This window comes from Carlito syrichta, unplaced genomic scaffold (genome assembly GCF_000164805.1).
Source record: "Carlito syrichta isolate Samal-C Ts95f unplaced genomic scaffold, Tarsius_syrichta-2.0.1 Scaffold311317, whole genome shotgun sequence".
Lineage (NCBI taxonomy): Eukaryota > Metazoa > Chordata > Mammalia > Primates > Tarsiidae > Carlito > Carlito syrichta.
The window spans coordinates 1150020-1168065 of record NW_007255413.1 but is presented as its reverse complement, the minus strand read 5'-3'; the positions used below and the strand labels follow the sequence as shown (position 1 = coordinate 1168065).

Below are 18046 nucleotides of genomic sequence, written 5' to 3'. Positions count from 1 at the left end.
TTTAGAGTTGATCATACTCAGTGGTCTATCACAGAAACAAAGAACAGAGTACCATATGTTTTCACTCATAAGCGGACCTTGAACAATTATTATAATACTATCAGAAAGGGATTTGCAATAGTGGGAAACTGTCAGGGGAGGGGGGGTGGTATTGGCAATTGAAGAAAACTGCTAGCGGAGGGAGGGGCATAACTTATCAACAAGGGTACCTGCTTAATCAATGTATATCTAACCCTGAATTGTACCCCACATCTTTATAATAAAAAAGGAATTAAATAAAGAATTCTCATAAAATGATTCAAAGTTGTAAAGAGGAGTATTTTATTTCTTCCTAGTCTGCTTATATGATCATATATTTCATTTTAATCAAATTAGAGCTTAATGATAAGCAAAATAAAATGTATTTATCAACAAATTGTAAAAAAAAAGTGAAGTCTTTCACTTTGGACACATTAATGTAAAAAAGATAAAACCTCATTTTCAATGGTTTACTAAAGACTAAATACAGTTCCATGGAAAACTGTATGTATAAATGCTGGTTCACTGGAAGGAGTGATAAAGTGAGACGGGGATTATGAATAACACATGGACTAAAATTATTTATGTAATTAAAACAGAACTGTGACAGTACTAATATGATTAGAAGTAAAAATTTTATTTCTTAAAGTGCAATGATTTCACGCTTCCCAGGATTTTTGTGAAAAAAGCATATTTAATATAAGAGATACAGAAGGAAATGACAGTCGAAATGATTCTTGGGACTCTCTGGAGAGAAGGGACAGGCTGCCTCAAAAACAGAAGACCCCTGCCAGAAACTAGTACCAATTTTACAACTAACTCTGCCTTGGGACATAGTGCTGCCTAATTCATGGAAGTGTTCAAAAAGCAACACATAGGTCAATGAAAATTCAATCTTCCATAGTTGATCACTCAGAATAAAGCAGGAAAATCAAGATATTATGGAGTAAACTAATGTAAAGCTTATGATACTGACTTTAATCATTTATGCCAAGTTTTCATCTGGCTATAATGGATGCTATTTATTTACAGTAAAATATTTGAGATGGGATTATAACTAAGGAAGTGCTGTTATAGTAGCCTTTTACAATGTGTGAAATTCAACCAGATTTAAGAGCTTGATTCACATAAGCAGAAATACCATTCACAATGTCTGAATAAATTTGGCATAGGTAAAGAGTGGTAAAAATAGGACAGCAACAAATGAGAATTGTAGCATTTTGTAGATTGGATCCAAGACATCTTGGTAGTTTCCAAGGTTACAATCAAGAATAAGAACCAGCCACTGACTTCAAAGAATTGTTGGGATTCCTGGTCACTATTAAAAAGTAGATAGACCCCATCAAGACTTACTTCAGTACTACATATTAATATAAAAAATGAAATTATTTATTCATCGCTGTGGTGAACTACTAAAAGAATATAATAAAAAACAATTATTTGTAACAGAAATTTTTTTAGAAGGCCTTGCAAAGAAAGTGATTGTAAATTGGGTCTTAGACAATGAGTCTCAGCTTATAATAGTCCTGAGAGATTGAAATACAAGCCCAATTTTTCCTCTGAGCACAATTGATCATCCTGCCTCGTTTATAAGCCCATTGCAAAGGTATTTTGGCCCCTGAACAATAGATATCCTCAGAATGAAGGCATTCGGCTTACAGATTTCTTTCCAAGCTGAGAGGAAGCCCTCTGACCAATTCCTAGTTTGTCAACACTGAGCACTCATTCATGCAAGTTCTCTTGGAATTGTGACACAAGGACACGTTCTATTATGTCACATTTTGTTTCATGTAGTTAAACAGTAAATATAAAGTTACATGAAACACAACTTTACTGCTCCCGAAATGGACATGCACACCATCTTATTCAAGGGGAGAACTCTCAGTTACATAATTACATGTAACAATGACGAAATCCTCTCAATAAGAGAGCAAACATAAAAATCATGGGTTTACAGTATTCTGTCTATTTTTAATAGTTCAAATGACTTTGACATACTACTTCTCTCATGGATCATATTACACTTAATACCTAACTCTTCAGCACTGTGATACAGGGGGGTCTTTTGAAGATTGGTCTAGAAATTTTTTTCCAAGAGAGAAAGCCACCAGACGAAACACGAAATAAAGGTTTCATGTATGTGCCAATCTCTGTTGACTTGTAGCACCTGTCTGGAAATATTAGAACTTTGAGGTCACATTCCAGCTCAGCAGGAAAGAATGCCATGGTGTGAGGTAGTCATGAATGAGGAGGCGAGGACCACAGGGAATAAATAAAAGCATCCCTTGAATTGGTCATACAAGCTACAGAAAACACGGTTTAAAAGAACTGTGTAGTTCAGCAGGAAGTGCACTGAGCTTAGAGGCAAGAGATAACATTCCACTTCTGCTTAACTATCCGTTTTCAGATTTAGTCCAAAACCGAGGTTAGTCACCCAACAGGTGGCTGAGCTGGAAATTAATGACAGTTCAAATAAATGTATTACAACAATAGAATACAAGAATTTTTAAGCTGGGAAGGACATTAATAAAGATATTAACAACAAACTAAGACTTGGACGCGCTTTGTAACTTACCATGAGAATCCTAATGGAATAAGGACAAAATAAGCCAAAAAAAAAAAAGTTGGAAACCTTAGCACAAGAATATTAGAATTTATTGTCAGAGAATCTGTTTCCTGGGGCATGGTCTACTATCAGGGTTTCAAGTTACAGGACTGAGTCTTAGTTTGGAGGATATAAAAATACAAGAGAGGAATTCAATACAGAGAACCTGAAAGATGAGACATCGATCTAGAATTATCTTATTTTTAAGGTCTTATTATCACAGGATATCTAACATACGCCCTCTACTTTATACTAGAATTAGTTTCAGGAAAAAGAGAACATAGCTGTCCAATGAAGCAGACGGATGTAGAAATGGGTACTCAAAGGACTGACAGAAACTTTCTTGTAGTGGTCAGCTGTGTGGCATTTATTCACCCTCCAGCTGGTAACAGTCACCCAAATGTCCTTTTGAAAAGCACCTTCTTTTACTCTTCTCAAGATTTGAGGAGGTTTTTTCCCCAGCCTAAGGTTAAGTCAGTCAGTATATTCTGTTATTATGTAAGAATATGAACAACTTGAATGTGTAAACAGAAGTGACATGCTGTGAAGTAAGCCATATTCCTCTTTTATAGCCAGATATCAACAGATAATCCAGAAACATAAACTGAGAAGTGAAGGAAGGCACAGGCATATTCTGTAGAAGATAGGTAGGCATTAGTTTTGTTTCAAATGAAGACTCAGGAACCTCCTAAGCTTCAAGAAATTGTCTTATATCCCTTATTATTTCCTCAGTTTGAATTCTTCTTTAGTAAGAGTTCTATTAGATGACTATCAGGTCTTCCATATTTGGGTTTCTGTTTCTCAGTTTTGTTCCCAAATTTCTCAACTCTGCTTTTTAGTGCTCCCATTTTGGGGGGGGGATTATTTTTCAGCCTCTCGCTGGTGCATTATTTCCTCAATTTGGGAATAATATTGATCAGGAGATGAATACATTCTATTTGAAGTGAAAAATATAGTAGGTTTATTTGAAACAGTAGAAAGTATTAGCCAGTGAATTCAGGATATCCCTTGGGGAAAATACACAACATAGGAAAGAGACTGCATGCGATTATACTGTTATAACCACAAAAGTTATAAGTGAGTCACAAAAGAGTTCAATTGAATGAAGCAGAAATTCTTCTACAACAAGGACTACAGGTATGGATTCCATTCCCATAAAATAAAGACATTATCATGTGAAAAATCACAGGCAACTCATGCAGTCAGAGTCAGAAAACATAACTATCAACATGCTTAACCATTGGGATAATGCAGGGGAGGAATTTGGGGAAGGTTTGGGTCAAGATTAAAAGGAGAAGATAACAAAGGGGTGAAATTCGGATATTATAGAAAAGGAGATTGTACTCAGCTGAAACACTCAAGAATATCTTGACTAATGCGGCTATGGTGTATCTTCCACTGATACGTAAATAAATTTGATATTTGTAGCTTTCCTATTCTATGTGTTGACCATCCTTGCAGGACAGGAAACCCAGCAATGGAAGACTTTAACCTCAATCTGGTGGTTTTTAAGCACTGGTTTGCATTACTGACAATTTTACCAGCTTATTGTCCTGATAACTCTTGCTACAAACAAAGAGAATAAGAAGAGAAAGAGATTGCAACACAAAGGTTTCAGGATATATCAAAGTAGGAAACTGTTTGTGGTGTGATATTTATACATAGAAGCTTATCCTAACTTTTTGTTATTGTTGCTTGGATGCAACATTTTCCATAAGGTCTTTGAGCATATAAATTGGATTGTTTTCCTCAACCTAAAAGTATCACTTTCCAGGCCAATATTTCTATTTATTCATGTATGTGTTTGTATTGTTGTTTTTTCTTCAGTGATGAGCTATCCTTTAATGGCCCTCATGTTTACAATTAAAAACATGCTAAAGATCACAGGTAACTTTCCTGCTACCCATGACCAGTTCTTTAGTATAATTCAGTTCTCTATATACATGAGCAAGGCATATAAATTTTTAGGCATTATTCCAGGAGAAGGCAGCAAGGTGACATCAATTTTCCCTCTTCCGAGAGGGTGGGGAAAGGTGGAGGGATGAAAAATCACCCATCGGGTACAATGTGCACAGGTGGGGGTGGTGAGTACACTTAAAACCCAGACTTCTTCACCATTATACAGCGCATCACATAACCAAAGACTTTTGTAACCCCTAAAGCTATTGAAATAAATTTTAAAAAAGAGTTGCTTCTAGGTAGATGACCATGCTTCCTTTGACTGTATTTTCTTGACTTTATCTGGAGCAAACAACACTGAGAAATAGAGTGCCTGATCTGCGTAGCCTTTGGAAAATAATGTACCAGCCAATCACCCCGATGTACACTCCATTTCTGGGAAGGGGTTAGGATTTCACCACCACAAGGAAAAGCCATCATCTTTGTTGTGTGCACTGAGCTGCACCCTCTAGACTCTGCTTTGAGAGTTTCACTCTTAATTTGTGAACTTCTTGTGACTCCCCTCTGATTTCACTGCTTTTATTGTCAATTCATTGGGCTTGAGGGAGAAGAATGACCAGGAGTTAAACTCTTGTACCTGATCTACGTGTTTTATTAAGATATTAAAACTTGTATATAGTTTTAACATTCCTGAACTTATTCCTAAATATACACACCACATATGTGTGTGTATATATGTATATATATACATGTGTGTGCATATATATATGCAAATATATATACATAGAGAGAAAGAGAGAGAAAGAGACAGCACGTCTTGATAAGGTAGTGGGGAAAAACAGATAAGAAAGGGATAGAAATGAAAATAGACAAGGAAAGGGTAGAAATAAAATAATTCATTTTTATCTCAATGAGATTTTCTTATTTGCAGACCTACCTTACAGAGTACTTTGAGGGCCATGTGAGGCAATTGTTTAAATATTCTTTTTCTGGCAAATTAATCTATAAATTGGGGATAATATTAACTCTTACTTCAGAGAGGTGTGGTGAGGATTAAATTCATAAATACATGTAATATGCTTAGGATAGAAAAGAGCAACATCAATATATTGCTTTTCTTTTATTAAGCTGTAAATATAAAATCTATCTATTTGAGCATTAAACAGAACAAATAAAAAAAAGAACCAAAGGGAAAACAGATAAATAGAGGACTGGACAATTTACTTCTAATAACCAGGAGTTGGCAATGAAGAGGGCTGGTGCCCTATGAAACAGAACTATAGGTAACCAACATTCCCAGGACACGGGGCTTGTCATCAATTTTGCAGAACAAAGTGCATAGCCTTAAAATATTGACAGAAGAATAGAGTTACAATAAACAAAGTAGAAAATTGGGGCTCAGGGATTTTTTGCTCTCCTTTCCACCAGTATTTTCCTTGAAAAGCCACGGAGGATTGAAATGTATAAAAATTCACACTTAGAGCACCATTTTAATTTCATTTTCATTTCCTTTCAGTTCCAAAAGATATGGGGGAACAAGAAATATAAGATGATATAGCCAGCAGGTTCACCTAGCACAGAAAATGAAAGCAAAATCTAGAAAAACAAGATCCAATTGTTACTGTCATTGATGCTTTATCGACATCACATATTATATGTTGCATATCTATAGTTACAGTTATCTATCCATCCGCCAACTTTATAAATTGATGCTTTAGTGTAAGTCAAAAATTATACTCTTTATTTGGGAAAAAAACCAACACTCTAATAATGTCAACCCAGATGGTGTATCTTGTACGTAAGTAGAAAATATATTGTGAGAAGTGTTATTTAGGATTTATTTAACACAAAACCTTGAATAGCTTTTTAATTCCTGAAATTAGAACTCAGAAGCTGTGTGTTCATTTTTACTGTTTCAGCTTCATTCTCAGTGCTATTAGTTACTAGATATTCCTTTTCTGATTCCAAATATTCAACGAATCCATCTAGATAACACTGATTAAAAATGATTAAAAATAAATGAGGTTTCTACATGAAGGAAAACTTTCAGGATGTTTCGTTATAAGTTATTGAGAAAATCCAAAATCTTATGTTCATTATAAACCTTTTTTTAAGATCTCAAACATTTTGTTATTTGTATCTCATTAATTCTCCTAATCCTGTGAGATAAATATGAAACAAGATGATGTGAAGAAAACGATTCCAGGAAGTTAGTCTACAAAACTGGCATTAGCATGTCAAATCAGAGAAGTTTTGGGTTTTAAATCTGTTGAACTGATAAGCAAAACTCAAATAACTCAAACCCCATTTGCTTTACCTTTTTAAAATAAAATATTTGTTTAAAGAAAGCTTTTATAATAGTTTGTTATTTGAGTTTTCTCTTTCTTTACATTGATGGAATTTGTAATCTTGTGGAATGGATATTTTTGAAGAAATTCCATCTAATCCTTGTGGTAGATTTTGCTATCTCTACTGTATAAACCTCCTTGTGAACAGAGGGAAAAGGTCATATTTCTAGTACTAGTACAAGGATTTCTGAAATTGGCAAAGACACTTTTTTCATTTACATGACATTTACAAAAACAATGGAATGTAAGCCTTGGGTTACTTAAGACAATCATTTCTTAAAGAGGTTACATTTCCCATTTAATACAAGAAACCCCGAGGATATATAAACCTCGCTTTAAACAAACTTGATACATGAAACTGTAGAAGCATACCAAAGTGTATAACTCTTTCAAGTTTGCTATGCTGTCAATTTTCCTAAAAAACTGCTCTGAAGTATGTAAACATTTCCAAGGATTTTTAGTAACATACATGAGGGGGGAACCCAAAAACCCAGAATTTATTTATTAAAACTTGTGTATTCATTCTTACATGTTTAAACTTCAGTCACCTTCAAAGTACTCTTCGTTTGATGCAATACACCTATCAAGAGCTTTTTTTTCCACAGCTCACAACAGTTTCTTGAACGCATCAATTTTGATACCTTTTAGTTCTTCCATTTTTTGCTCCCCCTCTTCCATATCAGCAAAATGTTTTCCTTTGAGAACTTTTTTCAGCCAGGGAAACAAAAAAAAAGTAGAAGTCTCTTGCGGCAAGATCAGGTAAATAGGGAGGGCAGGGCATGTGGGTCATGACATTTTGGTCAAAACCTGCTAAACACTTAGCAGTGTGGACAGGTGCGCTCATGAATCACTCATCGTGAAACGGGCAAATGTGTTGAAAGAATCTCTAAAAAACTTCACTCCAGCTGAAGGTAGCTTCTCACAACACTAGCTGGTGCATTGACGCTGATGGGTTCCTAGAACACTTACCTAGCGGTGGAAGCCTGTACTACAAGGGACCTGTCCTCCAAAAGAGAATTCTGTTTTTTTATTTTTATTTTTTTTGGGAGGGAGGTAGTCTCCCACACATATGAAGCAAGATAGATGTATAATATTATTAGATATATACTTGCAGGCCAGGCATGGTGGTTCAAGCCTGTAATCCCAGGACTTTGGGAGGCTGAGGTGAGAGGATTGCCTGAGCCCATGGGTTCGAGAACAACCTGGGCAACTTGGCAAGACCTCATCTCTACACTAAATCAAAAAACTAGCTGGGTGTGGTAGCGCACGCCTGTAGTTCCAGCTACTTCGAAGGCTGAGGCAGAAGGATCGTCTGAGCCCAGCAGATTGAAGCTGAGGTGGCTGTGAATGTGCCACTGCACCCCAGCCTGGGCAACAGACTGAGACTCCAACTCAAAAAAAAAAAAAAAAAAAAAAGATATATACTTGCAATTCTTCCAATAGTACTTAAATATTACCTAAAAACCAGAAGCCATCTTCTGATGAAGAGTTTAATTTAAGAAGAAAGAAAGAAGGAAGGAGGAAAAGGAAAGGGAAAAAAAGAAAGAGAAAAAAGATGAAATCGAGTGGAAGAAAGAAGGTAGGCAGGCAGGCAAGCTGGTGCAGATACTACTCAAGTCTCTTCTCCTAAATTTCGAGACCACAAAATGCAATAAACATAAATGGACAAGAAAAATTTCAGATGAACTATCAGGGAGCTGATAATGTCTGATGAGAACTGAAAGCAAATATTAGCAACATACCCACTTGAAGCCTTAAGACAATGATCATTTAAAAAAAGTTGTAGAAGCTGATATGAAAAATAGCTTCTCTAGTGAGACCTGAAGCGGGTAGTTTTGATTCATCCTGTTTTCTGGGTATGTAATTTCACATAGCATAGATGGCCACACAATTTAATGGTGATTTGTGAACTCAACTTTCTTTCTGTGAAACACTGCCTCTGTGAACAGACTAACCTTGGTGAGCACACTATTGAATTCATCAAGAGATGATAGCACTAAACTGATAAACCATTTTTTGGATAACCAAATTGTACTATTGTTTTGCTAAGTATTTGGGGACACCATTTATGAAAATTTAAAACATGAAAGAGATAGGATGAGTACTGGAATTGCTGAAATAAGTAAACAATTTTGCCTTTTCTCAGTCACTTTTAAAAGGTAACCATGATGCTTTATCCCATAAGAAAATGCTTAATCCACTTCTCAAAATGCACTGCTATATTTTAATAATTTTTCCTTCTTTGTGATGGTTATATTATAAAATGTTTGCATTGATAATTGCACTTTAAATGTTTTCTAAGTGAGCTAGTTTGCATCTAGAATTTGTTTCAGCAATGTATTAGGCTTATCTTTGTTACTTTTACTTATTTATTTATTTATCTAGTCATATCGTGTGTGTGTGTGTGTGTGTGTGACAGAGTCTTACTCTGTCAATTAAATTGGAATGCAGTGGCATGATCATGGCTCATCACAGGCTCCACCTCCCGAGCTCAGGTGATCCTTCTGCCTCAACCTCATGAGTCGCTGGGACTATAGGCTTGTGCCACTATTCTCGCCTAAGATTTTATTTTTATTTTTAGAGACAAAGTCTCAATATGTTGCCTAGGCTAGTCTTGAACTCTTGCCTCAGCCTCCCGAAGTGCTGGGATTACAGGCGTGAGCCACCACACTCAGTCATATCTTTGTTACTGTTAGAGCTAGAGACATTAACAATTTTTCTGGAAGCAAACTATTTTTCAAATATCTATTTATTTTATCATTATTATTATTATTATTATGAGTTTATAGAGATGAGGCCTAAAGATGTTTCCAAGGCTGGTCTCGAACTCCTGGCCTCCAGTGATCCTCTTGCCTTAGCCTCCCAAAGTGGTGAGACTGCAGACATGAGACACTGCTCCAGGCCTGGAAGTGAATTCTTGAAGAACAGATATTATTTGTAAGATGAATGTCTGAAAACAATTCACTTTAAAGAAATAATAGAACATATGTATCCAAATGAGAAGTAACAACTTCAAAATCAATACATTTATTCCAGTGATCTTGCTGTTACTCAAAACAATTCAAAATTTTCAGTGTCTTTAGTCCATGATATTCAGGCAAAAATATTCCCCACATATTACTTTATAACCACAAATCAGTCTTTAAACCATTTTTGCATTAATCTTTCTTTTTTTTTTTTTGAGTTGGAGTTTCACTCCGTCGCCCAGACTGGAGTGCAGTGGCCGCTCCCGGCCACCGCAACCTCGACCTGCTGGGCTCTGGCGATCCTTCTGCCTCAGCTTTCCAAGTAGCTGGAACTACAGGCGCGCGCTACCACGCCTGTCTAATTTTTGATTTATTGTAGAGATGAGGTCTCGCCAGGTTGCCCAGGCGGGTCTCGAACCCGCAGGCTCAGGCAATCCACTCACCTCAGCCTCCCAAAGGCGGGATTACAGGCTGAGCCACTGAGCCCGGCTAATCTTTCTTTTGACTCTAGCTAAAAGTTTATTTTAGTTGTTTCTGAAGATTAAATTCACTATCAAAATCTCACTGGCACTAGGGATAGAAAAAAATACGTGGTTGGGCGTGGTAGCTCAAGCCTGTAATCCCAGCACTTTGAGAGGCCGAGGAAAGAGAATTGCCTGAGCCCAGGTGTTCGAGACCAGCCTGGGAAACATGGCGAGACCTTGTCTCTACAATAAATAAAAAAATTAACCTGCCAGGGTATTGCACACCTGTAGTACCAGCTACTTGGAAGACTGAGGAGGAAGGATCGCCTGAGCCCAGCAGGTCAAGGCTGTGGTGACCATGAGCTTTCCGTTGCACTCCAGCTTGGGTGACAGAGTGAGACTCGGACTCCAAAAAGAGAAAAAAGAAAGAAAAGAGAGAAAAAAATGTGCATTTTATCTGTCTACACACACACACACACACACACACACACACACACACACACACACACACACACGGTACTTCTTTGAGTACTGACAGTATCACTGTAATAACTAAACAACTTTACAATGGCATGTAATTGAGAAGTGGGCAATACCCATTGCTTCACTGATTCTGACGTACCACTTTATAGTCACACCTTATAAAAGTCAAATGGCATTTGCACCTCTATCTCTATTTTTATTTACATCCATTAGAATTAAATGTGAAGTATCGAAATAGGATGCAAAGAACAAGCAGTAATTTTTCTATATACATTTATATTATGAAAAGAGTCACTTCATGAAATATTTAAAACTGGAGTTATTCTTTGTAGGACACAGTTTAGACAGGACAGCTAACTGTGTTAACTGATGTGCATATACTCATCATATACACACACACTTTGCACGCCTTGCATCTGTTCTGATGACTGTTGATTAACCCATTTTGGCAAGCACTGTATTACTACAAAGAACAACCCATTAGGAAAGCAATCACAAGTACTCAGCACTTACATTTTAGCCCAGGTGGAATCATGCTAGTGGATTTTTTTAATTAATATTTCTCTCACATTCTGAATTTATAGGTTCTTTTTTCTTCCTAACTCTTACATAGCTATTTGTGAAATTGCTACTTTTACCTTTACCAGTATCATATTGCTCTCTAGTTTACTATAACATTCTTCCAGTTGACTTCTACAAGCACATATATGGTTATTAAATATTGATTTTTAAAAGACCTGCTTTTCCTGAGTGCAGGCACTAAAGCTTCATTATTTCCCTTGTGATGTTGTTTCATAAAAGTCATGTTTCAAGCTACAAAAACAGTTTTAGGTAAGTGTACAAGCCGTCAATTACATCTGTTCTGACCCTCCGAATCCTCACCTAGGGCAATTCGTTTTCTCCTACCCATTGTGATTCTATGAAACTCCCAAGAACGTAACCCCACTTAATGAGTTTGTCTGAGAGTAAGGATACTATCGCTTCCACTCAGCTCACATTGGCCATGCACAGAACTACACGTTTCCCCCGACTCTTGCTTCTGAATTCTCCGGCCCTGTTTATTTCAACTCAGGCAATATTGTATTTTAGATGTACACAATTATTCTCCCAACAACTTCCCAACCTTCTCTCTCTATTTTCTTTGAACGCTTTCCTAATTACCTAGAGGAGGAGGCATCTCTCACTCTCTAGATGTATGACAAGGATGCACCAAAGGGCAACCAAAAATGTTTGAAAATTTTAAGGAATAGTAATAGTAATATATGTTTCCAAAGTAAAATAACCTAAACTTTAGGGTTAAAGATAGCAACTTCAAAAAAATCTTTCAATGTACCCCAAAATTTCTACAAGAACTTACCCACCTTCCTTTTTCAAATATCCTCAAACGTTAGCCTAAAAACTCATATGCAAATAAGTTCCTATTAATATCGCAATAAAGCTATTAAAATAACACATTCCGATTTTAAAAATGTCATTCTACCAAGGTTGTTTAAAAGTCTAATTAAGTCGGAAAATTAATAATATGCTGATATGTATAGTAATCCAAGGAAGGTTGAGATTCTAAGGTGTGAGACCTAGTTTTATCACGTAGTCTTGGAACTCTGGGAAACTCATTTAAGCTTTCAGGGCTCTATTTCTCTCATATGTAAAAAGCTGTGGCATGGAGTTCAACAGAAGACAGTTACAACTAGTCATAATGCTGTTTGTAAATAAAGGATGGCACCTATCCTTTTCATTTCAAAAGTTTGATGTGAAAATTAAAGCTATGCTGGGTAGAAGTATACTGTAAAATTGTATAAACTATAGTATACTGTAAAATTGTGAAGTACTATTATTTTTATAGCTTGGGTAAAGTAGCCTTTTGTTGGTTGACTCTTGCTAATTCATTTTTGCTCTATCAATAGGTTCATCTTCCTAATATGCACAATTTATCATGTAACTCAGCTACTTAATACCTGGCAATGGTTCTTCCTCATCAACAGAATAAAGTACCCTTTAACATTCTGACAATTCCCACTGACCCTCAACTAATATGCCCTGTGATATTTATCTGGCATGAAATACTTGGCATGAAATACTTGTATTGCACACATCCAACTTCCAGGTCTTCGTTCCTGCTGATTTCTTTTGCCTGCCTTTTCTTGCCACTTTGTCAATCTTGATAAATCTGATTTGCTATTCAATTCACAGCTGAAATGCTACTTAAATTTTGGAAAGTTCTCTGCAGTTCACTGTGCATCTCAAATTGACCTCGAGCTATGCCTTTTATAAAAGTGCTTTATAATCATTAATATAATTCGCCAACTGTCCCATACATATATGGGAAGTCAAGGCCAATTTCTTATCTATGATTGCAAATATAAGGTATAGCAATATCTGTTAAGCAGAGGCCTTAGGGCCCAACCTATTAAGAGTACCAGCTGTGGAATCAGACAAACTTGGGTCGAATATTGGCTCCACCACTTCTTTGTTGTATCACTTGAGCTGCTCACTTAACCTTTTTTTTTTTTTTTGAGTTGGAGTCTCACTCTACCACCCAGACTGGAGTGCAGTGGCCGCTCCCGGCCACCGCAGCCTCGCCGGCTGGGCTCCGGCAATCCTTCCGCCTCAGCCTTCCGAGTAGCCAGAATTACAGGCATGCGCCACCACGCCCGGCTGATTTTTTTGATTTATTGTAGAGATGAGGTCTCGCTGCCCAGGCGGGTCTCGAACCCGCGGGCTCAGGCCATCCACTCACCTCAGCCTCCCAAAGGCGTGGGATGACAGGCTGAGCCACCAAGCCCGGCTACACTTAACCTTTTTAAGACTCCATTTCCTCCTAGATAAAATGGAAATAATAAAGACGACGTTGTGCTCCAAAATATCTTGGACCCAGTGCACAGTAGTTATTGGCTGTTCTAACGATAATGATGATGAAGATGTTAATGAAAGTGTTCAATAAACATTTGTTCAATAACAAGATGATTAAATTAAATAAATTCAGTACCATTAAAACTTATTTCGATGGGACCACGTAATCAAAGTTATAAATGTCTTGCTCAAAACTAGCTGTTACAGTATGTTTAATGAGGTTGCATTATTTCCATAACATTTATTTGAGAGAGAAAAATTTTATGATGCTGATGCTGATAATACTAAAAAGAAAACAACTGCTATTCCTCAAGAAGTAGACATTCTTTAGAGCTAAACTGCTGTTCATTCATTTTTATTGACCTAATATCAAGCTTAGAAAAATATAGATAAGTCATCTCTTTAGAGATGAAAATGCCAACAACAATCTTCAGACTCAAAATTGTAATACAGTGTTTTAAGTTTAATTTTAAATAGCATATTAAGTAAATGTACTGGAAAAAAAATGTCTAAAACCTGTCAGTGAATTAATAAAAGGTGAAAAAGATGAAAAACACTTTCAAACAGTTTTCAGAGGATTTTGCAAAGCTCAGTTAAAAAATATTAATACAAGTAAATATGTAATTTTCTTTAAAGAGAAAGGAAATTTTAGTTTAACGTGAACTTGAAAAGAAAATAAATTCCCATTACAAATTGTGTTCTGTTTGAAAGGAAATTGCAGGCTAAAAAGATCTTGAAGCATTTTTTTCTTTTTCCAGTGAAAAACATTTTCTGTTCTTAGTTGGCTATTGACTTAGGCAACTGAGAAAAAACAAAATAAAACTACAGTGGATAATGGAAGATGTATTTTTAAAAGAAATCATTAAAAACATGATTATAAGCTAGTTGGTTACTGAAGGTTCAAATTGTGAAAAATTATTGATGTTACTGATAGTAATCGTAACAGTTGAAAAATAAATAACACAAAGCAACGCTGCTTATAAAGTACTGTAGAACAATTTGTAATGACTAGTGGAAAAGCGTTAATTTGTGAACACAGTATTTTGAAGGTCACTCAACTTTCCACTTGCCATAATGCCATTATGTTAAATACACAATAAAAATCTAAGATTATTTATGGAAAGAATTTTGTAGTGCTGGTAGAATAGTATATTACCAATTCTGGCCATATGTACAAGCAGAAAAGCCGGATCTAATGCACCATTAAGCAAACTGTAGCATTGCTGTACATTTTTTAAACATTAAACTAATTATGATGAGGTTTGGTCTTACTATATACTGCATATTTAATCTTTTTAAAGAGCCTATCAAATTTAATCACGAGATACAACCTATTTATGCACATGCAATATTAACAATGCACAATATGCTGACTTAATTACAAAAAGTTCATGTTATCTTAAATACGTTTAGGGGTTTAATACCACACAGCTCTAATTTGAACTTGCCATTTAATTATACTTTAAAACCAATTTATGTGACTTAGAACTTTTTGTCCCCTCTCTCCTATGGAGTAGATTGGTCTATCGACCCAGTTAAAATTAGCTTCTGTTGAAAATGAAAGAGAGACTACAGATTGATTGAGACTTGGGGGTGGGTGACGAGTTGTGGTGGTGGAGACCACACAAAAAATTGCTTCAATAAAATAACGCCTTTTCAAAATTATCTTTCTTCTTTTTCTTCGTTTTCTACACTCAGGGTATGCATGAGAAAACTTCCAATCTCTTAATATCACCTTCAAATTTAAGTAGTCAAGTACCAAGGAAGGTTTACGGAGTGACACATGTCAATGGAGCCTAAACTCTGCTCTTGTGCTCCCAAAGCTGTTGACTCTGTCCTCTTACCCGGGTTCTCCAGCTTAAGTTCAAGAGCAATCTTTAATATTCACGCTAAAAGGAAGATATACATGAAGCTATTAAAAATCAATAAGCAAGCTTACATTTTGACACGGGAAGTTAGAACTACTTATTGTTTACTAATTGCTTCAGCTTTTTTTCAATAGCAGGAAAACCAACAGTATAACATAAAACAAGGTAATTTCCAGAGTACAGAAAGAAAATCAATCCCATCAGGATTTAATCTTACAATATAACCCCAAAGAGGCCATACAGGTTGCTTACCTTCACAGAATGTGACACCGTTTCCTGAAAAGCCCAAGTTGCAATAGCAGCCTTCCTTTCCATCACGTATTTCACATTTCGCATTTGGGAGACAAGGTGTCTTGGTGCAACTTTGAGGAGAGGAACAACTCAACAAAGTGGAAAAACCCACTAAATAAAATAGAGAAATGCACTCCTTCAAAAATAAAAAGAGACACTTTCCCCCATTGTTGAGGTAGAATACAATACATACAAATGCTCTTCATTTGGGTAAATGGATTATAACAATTTCCCAAGGGAGTATTTAGCTAAATACCATCACAAAAGCAAGCAAAAAGATTGAGCCTTTTTTTTCCAATTTCAACTTTTATCAAGTAAGCCTCCACAAAGCTAAATGTCATAAACAATCTAGCTTTATCATAAAAAGTGCGTGGCTAGAGCAGCATAGTAGGGTGGTTCAGTGTCACCCTTCACCTAGAGATGAGTTGCTTCTAAGGGAACCGCCTGATTGTCAAGCATGGCCCTCCTTTGGGAGTAATCCTGAGCAGAAATGAAGGTAAACTGAGTATTTGGCTCTTTTCAAATTCAAATTTGTGTTCTTTTAAGACCATATCTTAACATCTAGGGGAACACAGGCAATTGCTCTTTTTTTCTGTGTCCTAGGGATTGTTTTCGATTCTGCCTTTTATAAAATAATAAAATGCCTTATACAACTATTTCCATTAGGAGAAATTAAAATTTTAACAAGTCAACATGCTGGCCAAAGATTGATCTTCTGGAATTGAAATGGCTCACAAACATGACCAACAAAAATCAACCATAGCGTAAGAAACAAGAGTGTGTTACAGAGTTATTGAAAACAAAGTTGGAGATGAATATTTTATGGACTGATAGGACCAGATAAGAAAGGCACAGGAAGCTCCTTTTTTTATTGTTGTTTCAGGCCTTCTCAAGAGAAGCCTTGAGGAGGAACAGCTATGAATCATGAAAGTCATTGTTCTGCAGTCACCTAAGATAAATTGTCCTTATCTGCTATCAAGAGATTCTCAAAAGTTCTACCCTAAATCCTAGCCTCACAAAGGAGTTTATTTACCGTCTAAGCCAGAATGATTTCACCTTGGGAGGTGTGATTTATTATCTTTCTGCACAGCATCGTCAAAATGATATTTTATCTATTTTATTTTAGGGACAGGAGCTCACTCTGTCGCCCAGGCTGGAGTGCAGTGGCAGGATCACCGCTCAGCCTCGACCTCCTGGGCTCAGGCAATCCTTCCTCCTCACCCTCCCAAGTAGCTGGGACTACAGGCGTCTGCCACCACGCCCGGCTAACCTTTGTATGTTTGGTTGAGACGATGTCTCACTACGCTGCCCAGGCTGGTTTCCAACTCCTGGGCTCCAGCAATCCTCCCGCCTCGGCCTCCCCAAATGCTGGGGCTACCAGCGTGAGCCACCGCGTCCAGCCTAACATGATACTTGAAAGGAAGCCCACCTCTGGGCTGCCAGTCCCCCTTCAAAGGCCAGGAAGCCTCTCACGGGTGTTTCCCAAGTTTCTTGGTGAGAGAAAAAAGGAAACAAAAAACCCCAAAGACTGAGACTGTCGGGGCTTTGGGGACTTGAACGTCCAACCCTAGCGTTGAAAGGCCCAGGAGAAAAACATCCCGGGCCGTCCTGCGTCAGCTCTCCTCGAGCTGTTGCCAAATCCGCGGGCCCTGGGCGTGCCGCCTCCTGAAACCCAGACCCTCTGCCTCCGGGGCCCCCACGGCCCGGAGGCCAGGGCCCCCCACGGCCCGGAGGCCAGGGCCCCCCACGGCCCGGAGGCCAGGGCCCCCACGGCCCGGAGGGAGGGAGCGAGCACTCACCGAGGAGCGGGAGGAGTCTCATTGGCGGCGGCCGCGGGCGGGCGCTGGCGGGCAGCGCGGCTGGCGAGCGGGCTGCGCGCACGGACGGGCGGGAGGCGACCGGCGGGGACCGGCGGGCGCGGAGGGCCCGGGCCGCGTCCCCCGTGACGCCCCGGCTTCCTCCGGACGCTTTCCGGCCGCCTTTGTGCGAGCCGGCGCCTCAAGCTCCGAGGCTGCCGGCCCCATCCGGCCCCCGCGGCTCGGGGGCGGTCCTCTTGTGGTTGTAATCGATCTTTTGGCCCTATGGATGCTTTTGTTTCCTGGGGCCATCTGTCCCCTGTTCTTATTCCCAAGAATCTAATTGGTTACTATTCATTCATTCCTCAGATCCTTGACGGCTAATTACTGAAAATTCTTGTGGGTGTGCAGGTAGAATTTGGGGTTTTGGGTGTGGATTATTCCACATTTTGGGGAGG

General features: G+C 37.9%; 1 protein-coding gene across 2 annotated transcripts in view; it reads right to left on the bottom strand.

The window, feature by feature from the left end:
* Positions 1-17668, bottom strand: part of ADGRL4 (adhesion G protein-coupled receptor L4) — a 113966-nt gene extending 96298 nt beyond the window's left edge. Inside the window, exons 1-2 of one of the 2 annotated variants that reach the window (XM_021717854.1) lie at positions 17592-17668; positions 15754-15903 (exon numbers count right to left, since the gene is read on the bottom strand). In XM_021717854.1, the coding sequence (XP_021573529.1) occupies positions 15754-15903; positions 17592-17613 (172 nt within the window). In that variant the 5' untranslated portion in view covers positions 17614-17668. The remainder of the gene's footprint in view (positions 1-15753; positions 15904-17591) is intronic. The other variant, XM_008068603.2, reaches the window with a different exon arrangement.
* Between the last annotated feature and the right edge of the window lie 378 nt (positions 17669-18046).